General features: G+C 46.6%; 1 protein-coding gene across 2 annotated transcripts in view; it reads right to left on the bottom strand.

Moving 5' to 3' along the window:
* The window catches only part of DNAH9 (dynein axonemal heavy chain 9), a 367,658-nt gene that overhangs the window by 27,580 nt on the left and 322,449 nt on the right, over positions 1-17,629 (bottom strand). For both annotated transcript variants that reach the window (XM_083148325.1, XM_083148326.1), the window contains 3 exons: positions 16,975-17,202; positions 16,274-16,465; positions 4,420-4,611 (listed from right to left, as the gene is read on the bottom strand). In XM_083148325.1, the coding sequence (XP_083004451.1) occupies positions 4,420-4,611; positions 16,274-16,465; positions 16,975-17,202 (612 nt within the window). The remainder of the gene's footprint in view (positions 1-4,419; positions 4,612-16,273; positions 16,466-16,974; positions 17,203-17,629) is intronic.

Genomic DNA, 17,629 nt, shown 5'->3' with positions numbered 1-17,629 from the left:
AGGTCTTTGGTACTTCAGCTGGAGGCAACAATTTGGGAAAATGTCCCGATTGAAGCTGTCGGCCTTGATCTTGAGTGATCTTGCAGCCATTAATACAGCTTGGTTTTTCTGCACCTTGGTTGGTCTCCAATTGTTTCCCCGACTCCGTTTTGAGAGATGTTAGAAATGGTAAGGCTTCAAATGAGGCTCGGAAGCAGCTATATCGGCGGTGGCACAGTGGGTTCTAGCTGCCAGAGGTGCTGTTGACCCACAGGAGAGGATTAGGTTTTGGTGCCATCAGGTCTTCCTGCCTAACAGGGTGCATTTGGTTAGGGATGGTTCATTAATTTTGGAGGATCTATCTCTGGTTGTAGCTCAGTGTGTTAGGTTGGTGGCCGGGCGGGGATTCTGGGCTCAGATTCCCCGCTTTGGCGGGAAAGAACGGCAGGTGAATAGAATTAGTTCTTATTCAAATGATGATGCTACGTATATGTTTGCTTTTCGGTGCGCTCGCCTCTCATTGGCTTAGGCCTTCGCTCGATCTCCCGCTCGGGGGGCAGTGAACCCATCAGATGGGTGGGTAGTCAATGCAGTAGGTCGAGCGGATACCGCTTGTTAGGGTAGGCTTGATTACTTATGCAGATTGTGTGGGTGGAGCTTAGTTAATTAGCCGTTCTTTCTGGGCCACCATTAATTAATTAATTATTAATAAATTAATCTAGCTTAAAAGTGCTAAAATAAATCAGCTAACAATTTCTGCCAAACCTAAGTCTCCGAGTCTTTATTTCAGGTTTAGTTTGTAAGTTTTGAAATGTGATGTATATACATGCTAGAGGTCACACACATCAGATGCTAGGATGTTTAGAATAACGTAATGTCTGCAATAGGCATGGAGTGGGTTAAACATCCAAGACTGTTGTGTGACCTAGGGAAGCATGTGACTCGGTGGTCCAATAAGGACTTAGGGAAGAGCAGTGTTAGCTGGGATATCAGGGCAGGAAAGGGAGGAGTATTTCTCTCTTTCCTGAAAGTTTTCCCGCCCTCCCTCCCTTGTGTTATTATGGTTGGGTGGGTGTTAATCGCGTTGGCTGATAGGCGGGAAAGAACGGCAGGTGAATAGAATTAGTTCTTATTCAAATGATGATGCTACGTATATGTTTGCTTTTCGGTGCGCTCGCTTCTCATTGGCTTAGGCCTTCGCTCGATCTCCCGCTCGGGGGGCAGCGAACCCATCAGATGGGTGGGTAGTCAATGCAGTAGGTCGAGCGGATACCGCTTGTTAGGGTAGGCTTGATTACGTATGCAGATTGTGTGGGTGGAGCTTAGTTAATTAGCCGTTCTTTCTGGGCCACCATTAATTAATTAATTATTAATAAATTAATCTAGCTTAAAAGTGCTAAAATAAATCAGCTAACAATTTCTGCCAAACCTAAGTCTCCGAGTCTTTATTTCAGGTTTAGTTTGTAAGTTTTGAAATGTGATGTATATACATGCTAGAGGTCACACACATCAGATGCTAGGATGTTTAGTCCTGGAATGCATGTGTTCCCAGATTGGACATATCTGTACACAGTTCCTGGCTGGTGGCCTGATGTTTCGTAGACATGTTATGGAAGTGTCACAGGTGTGCCAAAGCAAATGGTTGCATTAATGCAGTACCACAGCCACAGAGACCATGTTTAGCATGAGTTGAGTAGAAGACATGGACATAGGATTAGGCAAGTGTCAATAGTGAGAGCATCCATGGCCATTGAATGTGATCTCAGGGCTTACACATTCCATCATACACAAGGGGATCTTTTCCATATACTGCAGCTTTAAATCTGGAAGAAAATCAGAATAGCAAATGCATCTCCTTAAGGCCCACTATCTTTCTTCTGGTACTTCTGCCATATCTCCACTTGCACAATGTATTTTCTGGTACTTCTGCCGCATCTCTAATAGCACAATCTATTTTCTACTATAGTATTGTTGCTGTTGTCCCCTCAATGGTATCAATCGTAAATTATACAGTATTCCCCAAGTTCCATGAAGACCAGCTGCCTTTTCTCAAGTACTCTGCACCTGGCTTGTTATTACTGTGTCTCCTGATTTACCCAGCAGTGTGTTGTCTGTTGTTTTAATTATTGTAACTTCTGTACAGTAATGTAACCAATCATGGCCATAACCAGATCACCTCCAACTAGAGTATGGGATAGGGTAATAGTGCTCAGAAGTCCAGTCCATTGCTTCCTACCTTTCCATAACTGGAAATGATCACTCCAAAAGACCATGGGCCTTATTCTAGTTCACTCTGACAAAATCCTTCTTAGATGGACAAAACCATGTGCACAGCAGGTGGGGCAGATGTTACTTGTGCAGAGAGAATTAGATTTGGGTGGGGTTTTACTTCAAAGTGAGATCTATGTTGTAGTGTAAAAATAAAGCAGCCAGTATTTACCCTGCACGGAAACACAAAACATGGTTTTGTCCATCTAAGAAGGATTTTGTCAGAAATAGTGAACTAGAATAAGGCCCTATGTTCTATTATTGAATTTTTTAAGATTCAATGGGTGGTGTTTCTATAACAGTCTCTCTGTCCCGTCACCTACTATTTTGGAGTGAAAGAGACAGAATTGCGGAGAGTCTGAGTGTCTGAGCCGGCCTTAGGCATAGGCAAACTAGGCAATTGCCTAGGGCATTTGGAATGCCTAGGAGCACCAGCAGCTTCTGCTGATTAAAATGATATGCAGCATGCCTATATTCTGTGTGTGAGTGAGGCTGTATCTGCATATGAAATAGTGTATTCATGGAAATCCCTGTAACATACAGTAGCATTCCGTATGCAGGTACAGCCACAGTCGCACATAGAATATAGGCATGCCACATATCATTTTAATCATCGGAAGCTCCTTGTGTGTGCTGGTCATAACAATGCAAATAAGATGAATTTTCAGCAAAAAAGGCACCCAACGTTACCAGAACTGGCCAGGAGCTGCATGGCCTGTTGAGGCAAGATGTATGAGAACACATCTGTATCCAAGCAGAGGCAGAGGTCACAGTGTTAGGGGCTGTGTGAGTGCTGTCTGCGGGTGGGTTGGTTGTGCAATAGTGTTCGGCATTATGTGTGTCATTATGTGTATAAGGGCATTAATAATGTGCAACATATGTGTAAGGGGCATTATGTGTGTCATTATGTGTATGAAGGGCATTAATAAAGTTTGGCATAATGTGTAAGGGGCATTATGGTTATAAGGACATTAATAATGTGTGTCATGTGTAAGGGGCATTACTGTGTAGTATTACCCAGACCAAAGTCTGATGGAAAGGCCCAGTGGGGGCCCCGGGCCCCCTCCCCTTAAGTGACAGCAGCAGCTGTAGCTCTTCTCCTCTGCCCAGCACACACTGCTTTGTGAAGGTTGCAGTGTGGCCATGGAGGTGCTTAAAATACAATATTTTCTCAGGATTTTTTTCTAAGGGTATAATGTGAATAATGTGAGGAGTAATGTACATAAGGTAAAGTGGTGCTACTGTGTGATGTAACATGAATAAGGGACACCATCGCATGATATAATGTGAATAAAGTTGCACTACTGTGTGGCATCATTTTGAATTGGGGGTACTATTGGATGGCCATGCCCCTTCCCAGCAAGAACACACCCCTGTTTGGGCTGTGCACCGAATGTGTGCACTGTTTCTATTTAAATATTGCGGGTAGGAGCGCCAAAATGATGACTGCTATGATGAGGGTTGATGGTGCTGGGAAAGGGGAGCAGGGTCAGAGGTGGAACTAATGGCGGTGCTAGGGGGCACCAGCCAAAATCTTGCCTAGGGCGTCATTTAGGCTAGGGCCGGCTCTGCTGAGGGTGCAGACTAGACAGAGGGCCTTAACACAACCTGTGTTGCAGTGAGAACTAAAACATGAACCCAATGAGCCTGCCACCGTGAATCTGAGACTGAGGCCCCCAGTGTCAGAATGATGACGGGGACTGACTCATATTTGAACTTCTATTGTGAGTCCCTGGAGAGGAGGACTGCTACCTCCCATTAATTGCCACACATATTACTAACCAGGAATAATTGCAATGACACAACTTGGGGATTTTATTAATGATATAAAAGTTTACTTCACATTGACAAAATTAGTCTGTGTGAATGACTTTTTGGTTCTCTTTTAAACCTGAAATGTAGGTAGTATCCTGTCCCTCTGTATACCCCTCCCATGATGTATACAGAGAGCTAGAATTCACAGCTACAATTTTTTATGTTACAGAAAAATGTTTTGCTGGTTATAATATGTAATTTGTCTCACTTCATAAATACTAAATATTCTGTAAGAGACCCTCGCCCACACGTTAATTTGAGCATTTTGCGCATATCACTATCTAACATTCTCTAACCTTACAGTATGTTTGATAAAAGGTCAGACAGTTAATCTTGCATGATGATTTAATTTAATACCTGATGATAACCATTGTAATCTGCATTTCCAGGAAGTGGAAATCCAGGGGCCAAAAACATCTCCCCTTCCAACATTTCAGGCTTTATATATTCCTCCAGATAGGTCCTGCAGAGTCGCCGGTCCCAGTCATCAGTGATGTGACCTCCATACATGATCTCACCAAACAGATAGCGCAAGTCATCATAGGGGACCTGAAATATAAAGTAATAGGGCGTAATGGATGGAGAGCAGCTGTGAGTCAGAATACTGGACACATCTGGTTGGCACACAAACCCTGTAATAATGTCCTCTATGTAATCTGGCAGCAATGCATGGCACAAAGCAAAGAACAAAGTCTGCTAGGTGTCTCAGATGTTGGAATAAACAGAAGTTTTTAAAAGGCAAAATCCTGGCTGATTTGGCCTTTATTTAAAAAGAAAATGCTAATTTGGCTAAAAATGGCTGAGGGCTGCATAAGCTTGAAGCCACATAAGAGCCCTGACTTTTGGGGTCAGTTAAAGTTCAAATAAGGGGGAACAAATCTAGTTTCAGTTTCTGGCCCAGTGATGGCCTGGTGACAGGCTAGGTGGGCCTATCAAGGGAAAAATGGGTGGATACAAGGCTAGGGTTATAAAAAGCTCGAGTCAGGTCATCTCCTTCCTCTTGCCTTTTTGGAAAGCTAGGTGTTCCTGCGCTTATCCGGGTAAGGTACTGATATCCCATTTGACAAGGCTCCTTTTTAGTGCCACTAGTTCATATATATATCCCTCTGCAGTTACAGTATGCCCCGTTCTATGAGATCTGCTGGGCTGTTGCTGCCTCCCAGCCCCTAAGGTGTAGAAGGTGTTGAGCTTGATCAAGGACGGTTTGGGAAAGCACAAGGTTAGATCGAAACAGGTTCAGTCTTTGCGGAGGTCCTTCAATTTTGAGTGCAGGATTATCCCCATGGGGCAGGTTTTTTGCCGTAAACTGGAAAGATCAACGGCGGGGGTGGTTAGGCAGCACCATACTGTGTACCATTCAAGGGAGATCAGAGAAAACTTGTGAGTTTGGTCTTCTTTTTTGGTGTCCTTTAACAGGGAGGTGTTGTGGCTAACCCCTCCATGTTATAACAGCTCTCTGCAGCTGTACACAGATGCATCCGGTAGTGTAGGTTTAGGGCCTTTTTCAAGGATGAGTGGTGCACGGCCCCTTGGCACCCAATCGTGGGTGGATAGGGATTTTACAAGAATCTATTGCTGTTGAAGTTGTTTCCAATCATAGTGGCTCTGGAGTTGTGGGCTCCCATTTTGGCATATAAACAAATTGTGGTTGTGATAATATGGGGATAGTACATGCCATCAATAACCAGCGCGCTTCTTCTCCACAGGCCTTGTGGCTGCTGAGACATTTAGTACCGCAGTGTTTAAGGTTAAGGGGGTATTCAATGTGTAGGTCATGGCAGTCGAGCTTGCTCGTCCGCCGTGACCCTGTCCCGTTCTCGGTCAGCTCGACTGAGAACAAGCAGGCAGGATTCAATGTCCTGCCTGCAGTGGGACGAGAAGGGGGCGTGGATAGGTTCCGGGAATTGGTGCTGGAGGCTGCAGCTGAGGGTTTACCGTGTGTGCCTTATATCTGGCAGGTTATTGAGCCGGTTTAGTGGGATTGGCCAGGAACACTTTGGCACCATCCACGTAGCAGGCTTATGAGGCAGCTAGGAGGGATTGGCAGTCCTTTCTTAGTAGGTATGGTCGGGAAGGTGAATCTCTGGAAGATAGGTTGTGGGAATTTGTGTGGGATCATTATAAAGCTGGTAGGTCAAAGAAAGCAATGTCCGGTGCCCTTGCGGGTATTGTGTTTCATGCTCGTTTGCAAGGGCAGGGGGATCCCACCTGATCCTTCATGTTGGGGAAAGTAATGAAGGGGTGGGCCAGGGCAAATCCGATGCCACGGTGGCCCATCGACTTGAAACTGCTGATGGATTTGTTGGGGGCCCTGGGAATTGTTTATGAGTCGCCATACGAGTCCTCGCTGTTTCAACTGACATTCAGCGTGGTCTTCTTTGGAGCATTTAGGGTGAGCAAATTAGTTGGCAGTGGATACAGGGATCCTAGGGGTTAACGTGATCTTGCGCGACAGCAGTTTACTTTGTAAAATTGCACGTTCTAAGACAGATCAGGCGGGCAAAGGGCATTGGGTGTTCTTGGCAGCACAGAGTGTCACGACCCTAGTCGGCGATTCCCCAGATACGACAATCTGAGTATCCCGGCCACGTGACACTTTCACTGAGTATCCCAAGCGTGTGCGTATTTCACCACGATTCCGCTTGCCACCAATCAAAGTAAGCTTTTTGGACTTAGTCCGCGACAGCTTTGATTCTGCCGACACACCAAATTATGAGTTACAGGGTAGCGCTCTGGCAATTCGTCAGAGGCTTGGGCTGGAAAACAGCAGATACCAGAACTAATTATAACTTTTTAATTAAGTGAAAACACTACAAGGCTTACAGTATATTACAGAAAACATAAGTTACAAGATATATGATTAATAGGTAAGTCAAACGTAAAAACAGTTTCAAAATAAAACAAAATGGGAATAAAGAAACAAACCACTTCAAGGACATACAGCATGAAGCGGGGGTTGGAGTGGAAATCTCTCCGGATACTGGATCATTTCAGAGACAGGTATCGGACCCGTATCATCCCAAGGAAAATGAACAAAAATGTCTTGTGAGACACACACTTTTAAGATTTTCAAAACACACACAATCACAGCCCCCACCTCAGGAATTTCCCTGTCCAGGGGTTTCCCTAGGATATAACCAGGGGCTGGCTAATTGACTTCCCTTTTGAAGATGAGCAATGTAGCCCTTCAATCACCCCCCTGGGCCTCCTAATTCTTATCTCAAATAAGGTGTCATTCTAGAGTTATAAGGGAATTGCTTTTCTGACATCTCTTCTGGTCTGGGAAGACATTTGCCAGAGACCCTGGACTTCAATACAGGTTTTATAGATGCAGGGGGGAAATAGATAACCTCTGCTTTCCTGTTGAGGTTCAAACAGATGAGCAAGGGTTGTTGGAATAACCTTTTTACCCACATAAAAATACAGGATAAGTAGATTGCACACCATATCAGAAACAGTATTGTAAACAGAGCATGGACTTCAAAGGAAGGAGATCCCATCTGCCTTCCTGCTTCACCCCCCAGTCCTCCCAACCATCCAGGGCAAAGGCAGGTCACTTTCTCCATTACATTTACAATTAGGGCAGAATGGCGTCGTACAATTACGCTCCTTCTGGCGTAAAAATGGCGATCGCTCATGACAAGATGGCATCCAATCATGACACCTCCCCCTTTAAAGATCAGCATGGGAGCAGTGGCCAAACCAGCCACAGTATCCCATGCTGAGCCCTGACCCTTGTCAGTGCCCTGCCCAACAGACTGCTGCAGTTTCCAGGTTAGGACCAGCGCTATGGGCGGGGTCTCCGAACTACCGGATTCTTGCTCCTCTTCCAGGAGACAGCAAGCTGCGGGCAAACAGGTGTACCTGCCCAAGCCATCTGTGGGCACACTGATACAGTGGAAGCTGTGTCCCCTTGTGCCATCCTTGCTGGCAAGGACACAGCCCACCCCAGCTGTGCGTTGGACTCCTGGGCATAGATTCTCACCTGCAGCCGGCAGTTCCGTTTGCCATCCTGGGGTCAGAACCAACCTCTTCTGCCACACCCCACACGGGCATTCCCCTGAGGTATAGGCATTCCAGAGCCTCTGCTTGGCTGGGGCAGCCTTAAGAGGACTGTGGGACAATGCTATCAGGTGTTGTAAAGTACCTTTACATGACATGAGGTTAACAACAATAAATATGATACAAATCATATGGGCTAGGGCCTTTCCTGTGTTTACCTCAGCACTACATACAGTGGGACAGGTAATCCTGTCACCTTCCAAGAATCTCTTGTCCTGCTCTCTTGCCTGAGCTGATTGACCCCCCCTCCCTTTCACTGGGGGGAAGGTACACTCCCTCAAAGCCTTTGTGTGTGTGAATTGTGAAGGGGGGCAGGTTTCTGCAGGGGGGAAAACCAACAGGTCATTGTCCCCTGTGTTGGAAACATCCAATTCCAGCCTTTTAGAGGTTAATGGAGCTGAGTTTATCTGTGCTCCGTGGGCCCTCAGACCCTTCTGGTTACACACAGCAGCATCACGACTTGCCACTGGCTCTATTACTGAAGCAACCCTCTCACTATACCCATGTGTATCTTTCACACTTCCCAGGTACGGGGCAGCCGCAGTGGGAGGCGGCTCACCTGGCATTTGCAGGCTTGCAGCCTCCATGGCTGTGGTTTGGTCACAGAATCTCTTCGTGATTGGAGAGGACCCCTTCTGGGTTCCTGTGTTCGTCAATATCTCCCTGGGGAACCATACCCGGGAGAATATGGGGACAAGGACATCGACCACTTTGTCTGCCCTAATGGATAAAAGGGCTACAGCTTCTGGGTAATGGGTGGCGTAATCTACCCCTATTGAAATGTACTCTGTTCTGGAGCTACTGGGCACTGCAAGGGGCCCTAACATATCTACAGCCACCCGCTCAAAGGGTTCTGATACCACAGGGAAAGAAATGAGGGGGGCCTTGCCCACATCCCCAAGCTTCCCCACTATCTGACAGGTATGGCAGGTCCGACAGTACCAGTCCACCTCTTTCATCATACCTGGCCAGTGGAACTTAGGCAGGCGAGCCCCGGTCTTTTTAACCGTAAGGTGTCCAGAGAGGGGAATTTCATGAGCTACCTTAAGCAGACCCTCCCTATACCTTTGGGGTATGACCAGGTGACGTTCCGTAACTTGCCCTGGTGGAGTGTTGTGGACTCCATACTCTCTATGCAAACAACCATTCTCCCAGTACAGCCTGGGAGTACCCTGGGAGCCATCTGACTCCTCAGCTGCTGCTGCAGCCCTGAGACTCGCCGTTATCAATTCCACTTTGAAAGATCCACTTTCTATTGAGCCCTCAGGGTGTGCAGGGACCTCCTGCTGTGTGACTGTGTCCTGACAAGAAGAAGGGGGGTCTGTGGGGGAAGCTGCAGCAAGGGACACTCTCTCCCTATTTTGGGAGCGAGTAGTGACTACAGCTGCCCACACAGACCCTCCCCTATCTGACAGGTCTGCAGTGCACCCAGGACCCACCGGGTCACTTATTATACTTGGTACCACATTTCCCACAGTAGTGCAAGACATCACAGTGTCAACATTAACATCAATCTCATAACCTGGGAAGGCATCCTGCACTACCTGCAAATTAGCCTGTGCATCTTCCACAACACATGGGACCCATCCTGCTGGCTTACAATTGGCCAGTGGTAAAACCTCTATAGCCTCAGGTCCCTGGGGAAGAATAGGGTTAGCTTCTAGCACCGCAACCTGAATGACATCACCAGCAGCACTCCTACCATTGGTGAGTGAGGGTGTCTCATTCCCAAGTAGATTAGGGCATTCGTTTAACCCCACAAACTGGCAAGGATTACCCACTATATCTGTCTTTAACTCACCCTCCCTTACCTCTACAGAAGGTACGGCACTATCACAGATCATCCCAGGAGTTTCACAAGAAATCACAACATTGCAATGTTCAGCATGGTTACATACTACCTGAGATGCATCATATGGTTCAGAAGGGTTAGCGACAGTGTGGACAATATTGACAGATATGTGTGGAGTGAATAAAAGTCCCACATCAGTAGTCCCACACACATTTGTGTGCATACAGTCAGAAAGTCCCATTCCTCTGTCCGACATTGTCCCTTCCCTGCATACTTTCACTATGCAGCCAGCCTCTTCCGGCAACAAATCTGGAGCAACGGGTGGGAACATGCTGCTCACATCTTCCAGCAGTTTAAACTGGGCCTTGTGATGTGAGGTCTCCGGAGCAGGTTCCATGACGACTGTAGTAGGCAGAGTTACCTTGTCCTGGTAGGGCATTCCTGGTGAGAGCAAGCTGCTGACATCCTCAGCTTCTGCTTCTCCCAGCAGTTTAAACTGGGACTTTGCTTCCAGAGCTGGTAACAGCAGCTGTTCTAGGCGATGCCACTCCGCATCTACCCGGCGGCACTGATCTCTCCAAAATGGGGTATCCTGCTTTCTCCAAGCAGCGACCTCCTGCTGCGCGAATTGGTAACATTCTCCCAGCTCTCTCAGCAGCACCTCAGGAGACGCAGATGGACCCCAGACACGAAATGCTGCACGATACTGGCTGAAGGCATTGCACTCATCGTCCCTTGCCTTGGTGAGCTGCGTGATCATCTCCCCACGAGTATGGTGGTGGCAGGAGATACCTTGCAGCTGGCATTCTTCCGTTAGTTCCTCTGTGCTCATTAGGGTAAACACATCATCATCCTCCTCTGGGTCAATATACCCACTGGACTCCTCCGGTACCATAGGGGATTGGTACTCCGCAGCCTCTGTGACTGCCATGCACCCTCCAGTCTCCCTGGTACTAGCAGAAATGCCAGACCCCTGAGTAAAGTCCAGGTCCAGCTGGTTATCCACAACCAAGCCGGCATTTACTTTGCTCTCCCTGTGTGTTTCAAAGACAGGGAAATCCTTGTGACGCAGTCCATTGAAATTTGCATCCACTGCCACAGGCTGCCAGCTGAGCTTAGCTAGTTCCAGCTGAAGCTTGCGATCTGCTGCTTCCTTTGCAGCAGTGGACTCCCTTTTATTAAACTGCATTATCAGTTTCAGCACCACGGCATTATCTGGCTCTTTCACATACTTCAGAGCCTCTTGCATATACAGATCCAAGGCAGAGCAGTAATTGGAGGCATCCAATCCACGGTGTGTGGGGCCTGCAATCTTCATTGTCCGCTTCTCCTCTTCCTCTGTTCTGGAACCAGAATGATTCCCAACCTCAGACCTGGAATTCGCTTGATTCCCCCCAGCTACCTGCTGGTCCGCATCTCTGAGGACTTGGATCATCTGTTCCCTGGTCTGCCCCTTGGCAGGCTCCACTTGGTTGATACCAGAGACCACATCACGATCCAACTTCACACTATTAATTTCCGCAGAAAGTAAAAGTTCAGTACGAAGTCCACCTCCTGCTACCTCAGTAGCCCTGGCTGGTGAACTTGGGCTGGAAAACAGCAGATACCAGAACTAATTATAACTTTTTAATTAAGTGAAAACACTACAAGGCTTACAGTATATTACAGAAAACATAAGTTACAAGATATATGATTAATAGGTAAGTCAAACGTAAAAACAGTTTCAAAATAAAACAAAATGGGAATAAAGAAACAAACCACTTCAAGGACACACAGCATGAAGCGGGGGTTGGAGTGGAAATCTCTCCGGATACTGGATCATTTCAGAGACAGGTATCGGACCCGTATCATCCCAAGGAAAATGAACAAAAATGTCTTGTGAGACACACACTTTTAAGATTTTCAAAACACACACAATCACAGCCCCCACCTCAGGAATTTCCCTGTCCAGGGGTTTCCCTAGGATATAACCAGGGGCTGGCTAATTGACTTCCCTTTTGAAGATGAGCAATGTAGCCATTCAATCACCCCCCTGGGCCTCCTAATTCTTATCTCAAATAAGGTGTCATTCTAGAGTTATAAGGGAATTGCTTTTCTGACATCTCTTCTGGTCTGGGAAGACATTTGCCAGAGACCCTGGACTTCAATACAGGTTTTATAGATGCAGGGGGGAAATAGATAACCTCTGCTTTCCTGTTGAGGTTCAAACAGATGAGCAAGGGTTGTTGGAATAACCTTTTTACCCACATAAAAATACAGGATAAGTAGATTGCACACCATATCAGAAACAGTATTGTAAACAGAGCATGGACTTCAAAGGAAGGAGATCCCATCTGCCTTCCTGCTTCACCCCCCAGTCCTCCCAACCATCCAGGGCAAAGGCAGGTCACTTTCTCCATTACATTTACAATTAGGGCAGAATGGCGTCGTACAATTACGCTCCTTCTGGCGTAAAAATGGCGATCGCTCATGACAAGATGGCATCCAATCATGACACAGAGTGAGGAGGGTGTCTGCCTGGTAATGTTGGCACAGAAGTATTTGCCATACAGGGGAAGGCAGTCAGTTACTGGTGCTTGCCAACGGGGGACCCCTCACTAAGTTCCAATTCGCAGTGGTGTTAAGGCGTTGCTTGGTGTTCTTGGGTCTGCGGCCTGAGGATTATGGGACCCATTCTTTTCGGATTGGGTCGGCTACACAGGCTGCATCATCTGGGTCTTCTGCTGTGGCGATCTAGGCGCTGGGGTGAAGTCGTCCGCCTATAAAAGGCATATGTTTGATTGGATAAGTTATAGTTGTGCCTGTTGCGCCAACCCTAAAACAATTTTTACCTTCGATTTTTGAACAACAGCATTCAGAAATTGAGGATGTGAAGGTTGCTTTTACATTTTTCTCCGAGAGGCCTTAATTCAATTGGCAGACCTATGATCCACTGGAGTTTTTTTGAGTTTTCTCCTTCACATGGGTTGTTGCAGTGGTTCAATTTGTTCTGTTGTGAATATACGGATGGTAGGGTTTCTTCTTTTTCAGTTGCTATGGATTCATCTGGACAAATATGGCTTATTGGCCATTCCTACATTTTTTGGGCGGGAAGGCATCCAATGGCTGGGCAATCCCGGGAATACATAGGTGACAGGGTAGTCAGATGGATAGGTTTCAGGGGTCTACGTTGGGTAAATTTCTTGCAGGTCCTGTTTTGGCATGAGCGACGATGGGGTCGGCCTGCCTGGCTGGTCATTCACCTGGGCGGGAATGACATGGGGCGGGTTAAGGGCATAGACCTTATATTGAGCATTAAGTCAGACTTGGTGGCCTTGAGGGCTCACTGGACAGTGTTCCGGGATGTGTGGTAAGAGATCATCCCCCGTTTCCACTGGTGGGGGAGCAGTGCGGGTCTTGGCAATTCAAAAAGCCTGTAAGAAAGTTAACTTGGCTGTTGGGTTATTTGTGCGGGCCATGGGAGGGTTGGTGGTTAAACACCCCTTGCTGGTTCTCAGTAGCACTAGGTACTACAGGGATGATAGAGTGCACCTTTCCCCGGCGGGGAATTGCATTTTTCTGGAGGATATTTACCGGTTGTGGGCTTAAGGCTACTTTCCAGGGTTTTTTCTTAGTTAGGATGGCGGCTGCGGTTTTTAACCTTGTTGTGGAGGGAAGTCACTACCAGCCAGCGGTCAAATAAGGGCATAAGAGGTCATTGTGGGGCACCCCCTTTTCGTAGGACAGCGGGTGGACAAGGGGCATTCCTGTGCGGGAGGGTCCACTTGCTCCGCCAGGTTAAAGGGTGGGGAGTCCCACACAATGCAGGTTATGCGGGTAGGAGGCGGTGGTGAGCCCCTCCTGGAGTCTTTGAGTTTTTGTGATCAAGTTGACTGAGCTGGCATTTGGTAGCGACTTGCTTTCTACCATCCTCCAATTTAGTTTAAAGTTAGGGAAATCTAGTTTAATTTCCAACCACCAAATTTAGTTAATTTAGTTAACAATAAATGATTGTTGACCTTTTAAACTTAGCACTTGGTTGTCCGTGCCTTTATTTATGGTCCATGTGATTATTTGTGTCTGTTTCAATTACTTTAGCTAAGCTAGATTAAGTTAAGGCATGTCACAGTAAGTTATGGGCGCCTTATTTGCTGTTTTATACATTTCTCCTGACCTATGCTTTGTGACTTTGGGGACTATAGATCAAAGCTTGGAGGCAGGTAACGAGGAGAGATATGATGTAGAAGAAGAAAAAGAAAATCAGTTTAAGTTTTGGATGCACTCCTCATCCACATTAGTCTGTTAAGACTTAAAATTAAAACGAATATATACTTTATTTGTAATGTTTAGATAATGATTAAAGATTGTGAGGCGTCCTTCACCTGTGGTCATTTCTCAATTTTTATTAAATATCTGACTAGGTGATCGGAGTCCCTGTGTCAGGGATAAATTAAGTGAAATATTAAAAATGAAGTATAGAGAAAAGAGATTAATTTAGAAGTTTAAAAAACGTGGAGAAATATACAGAACCAACCTTTCAGCTTCTGTTATTTTACAATATTTGTTTGAATAATGACAAGAGATTTTTAGTTGGCGCTTTATCTCTCTCCAAGCTTTGATAAAGCTCCTCCACATTGTGTAATCCTGCAGGATTGAAGGAACCAAACAAGATGTCCTTTAACTGCAATCTTTCAGCTTTAATTTGTGGGTATTTACATCCAAATCAGATGAACGGTGTAGGAATTACAATGGTTTCTATATGCGCTTCCTACTTTTTAAGGGACTAAAAGTAATGGGATAAACTAAACGATCCAAAATCAAACTTTCACTTTTTAATACTTTGTTTGCAAATCTTTGTTGCAAATTTAAATTCTTCCCCTAAATGCACTATTATGTCATTATACATTACATTTTCTTAAATAAAAATAGCACATGTCAAATCACAGGGATTTATTTAGGGAGAGGAAAGCCACTGTCTATGTTAGAGTGAGTATGAGAAGGTTACCAATAATTGTCAATGGATGATTTAGGGGCAGAGGGCTAGACACCAGAACCTTATAAAATAGAATCTGGCAGATGTCAGACTAGCTGATGTACTCAGAGGCGTAGGGAGGGCGGAGCCCAAGCTCCGGGCGCAGAAAGGTCATAAGGCGCCGGAGCCGTGCATCGCAATGGCATCCCTGCCCTCCCTGTGTGCCATAAGTACCCGCTGCCGGAGAGAACCTGCTGCAACTCTGTGCTGGCGGCGGCAGCAGGGAGAGAGGCAGTGGTGTCAATATGGAGGGTGCAGCCTTTTAATCTATTTAAATGATGCTGCATGGGCAGCATTGTCGGCGGCGCTGTTCCGCATCCCCCTTCCCAGTCAGCGCGGCAGTGTTAGTTGTCCAGCTGATCCAGCCTCCTTGCCTGTCCCCCTCCCCTTCCCTCTCCCCCCTCACCTCCCCTCTCCCCTCTCTGATGCTGCCGGCCGGGGCTCGACGTCACTATCTAGTGACCAGCCCTGGCGTGAATCAAGCACGCAGGACCCGTGTGGCGTGCTGCTGCTGTGAGGAGAGCCCAGCACTGACCAACCTGCAGGAGAGATGGCAAAGCTGGGACCCAGCACTAACCAGGGAAGCACCCAGTGCCGACAAGGAAGGACCCAGCGCCGACCAGGACATATACAGCAGCACTCCTGCTTGCTTAAGGGTGAGGGGATGAGGGGATGAGGGGGAGGGACACACAAAACAACACAGCATGTACTCAGCTGGTAGAGGGGAGAGATTGAGAATAGGAGGAATAAAGTGCACTACCCCTGTTTCTCCCCCCTCTATCTAACTTCTCTCTCTCTGCCAGCCTGCCTGCCTCTCTCTCACCCCCTCCCCCTCCATCTATCTTTATCTCTCCCTCTCCTGCACTCTCCCCCCTCCATCTATCCTCTTTATCTCTCTCTCCTGCACTCTCCCCCCTCTATCTAACCTCTACCTCTCTCTCTCTCCCCCTTTCTCTCTCTCTCTTTACACCCGCCTCTCACTCTTCATCTAACATCTTTCTCTCTCTCTCTCTGCTGCAATCTTTCCATTTGCCTCTCACCCCTCCCCCTCCATCTAACTTCTCTTAGAAGGAGGGGGGGCAGCCATCTGAGAGCTGGAGGGGGAGGGGGGGGGGCGTCAAAACATGCCCTTGCTCCGGGCACCCTGGCACCTAGTTACACCGCTGGAAGTACTCATTTCTGCTATATAAAGATTGCCAGGAAAGTAAACATCTTAGTCTCTCACTGTCTTGTTTTGGATACTTCCTAATATCTAGCACCTTTAAAGTGCACCTGCCCCTTTGTACCAGTACCTATTACAATGGACAATAGAATGCACAAAACTGTATTTCTATATCCTACTTTACCTTAGCATTGGCTTCCAGGTAGTTGTACAGCACATTGACAGATATGGTAAGATCTCCGGTGTTGAAGGGATAAGAACGATTCCAGCCCTGGGGACCAAACTTTCTCCTCTCTGCCACAACAGCATGGAAGTAACACAGAGCGAACAATATGCTCTTAAACTCAGTTTCTCGGGTGCACATCTCCAGCGTGTCCTGTACATAAACACATTGCAAAGCAAGGAATTATAGTCTAGAATCTCTACTACAGTTGTAAACCAGGTCTACTTCCATATTATGTTCTTGACATAAGACATGTTAAACTCTACATATGCATCTTCCAATAGTGCCTTATAGTGGATTCTGTCCTTTTGATGGTTACAGGTGAGCATGTCATTAGTCTGATACTATATGTCTCAGGGACCATTTGCTAGGCTCACTCTATTTGTATATTTACTAACGATCGATTTTTACTGATCTCAAATTTACAGAAATCAATCTAAATTGAAGTTGTTTTTGAGGGGCAAAAAAACTGGCATACAGAGACACAGGCAAGCCATAAGGGCTCACCTCCTTCTCATGTGCGCTCAGCAAGTTTAGTGCCCCAGTCCATCCCTGGATAAACCACTAGATATACTACTCACTCTTTACACACAATCTTAGCTGAGACTATACATGTATTAACATAATTGAAATTCTGAAAACTGCTATAGAAGAACTATCACCTGGTTAAAGTTATCCAAAGCTTTATGCAGGTTGGCATGCATGCCAGTCGGTGGCTCATTGGTGATTTTGATGGAGTTCTCCAGGATACCCTGTGGAATAATGTGACCGTCGGGTGAACCAGCAGGCTCAGCACTGATAAACACTCGGAAATTTGGGTTACTCCCTTCGCTGTGACTTTCCAGCTTCTTCTCCAGGGTTCCCAGCCACTTGGCGACTAGATGAATGTTCTGTCACAACACCATAGATAGGTTAGTATGAGATATGATTGGTACATGAGTAACAGTTCATCAGGAAATCTACTGACACACTCATTATATCATCTTCTATCATATTTAGATTGGGGCAATTTGAGCAATACGGAGACCACATGGACAAAATCTTCTGTAGTAACCATAGGCAAATCTAAGGGGTGGTCTGGGTGTGCCCCAGACCACCCCTTAGACCGCCGGCTGCCGCACACACAATATAAAGAAATGACAGCCGGGCAGAAAAGGGCTGTGCACTGCCCGGCTGTATAGTCACTGGCTAACTTCTAAGCAAAGCAGCAGCTCGGTCCCCGCCAATATGAGCTCGCGGTCCAGCAGCCAATCAGGAGCGGCCACCAATACAACCAATGCCGCTCCTGATTGGCTGCCGGCCGCAAGCTCCTGAATC

This window comes from Crinia signifera, chromosome 6 (assembly GCF_055691185.1).
Source record: "Crinia signifera chromosome 6, ASM5569118v1, whole genome shotgun sequence".
In the NCBI taxonomy this organism is placed as follows: domain Eukaryota; kingdom Metazoa; phylum Chordata; class Amphibia; order Anura; family Myobatrachidae; genus Crinia; species Crinia signifera.
Note: the sequence above shows the minus strand (reverse complement) of the source record. Positions and strands in the feature narration are given on the sequence as shown.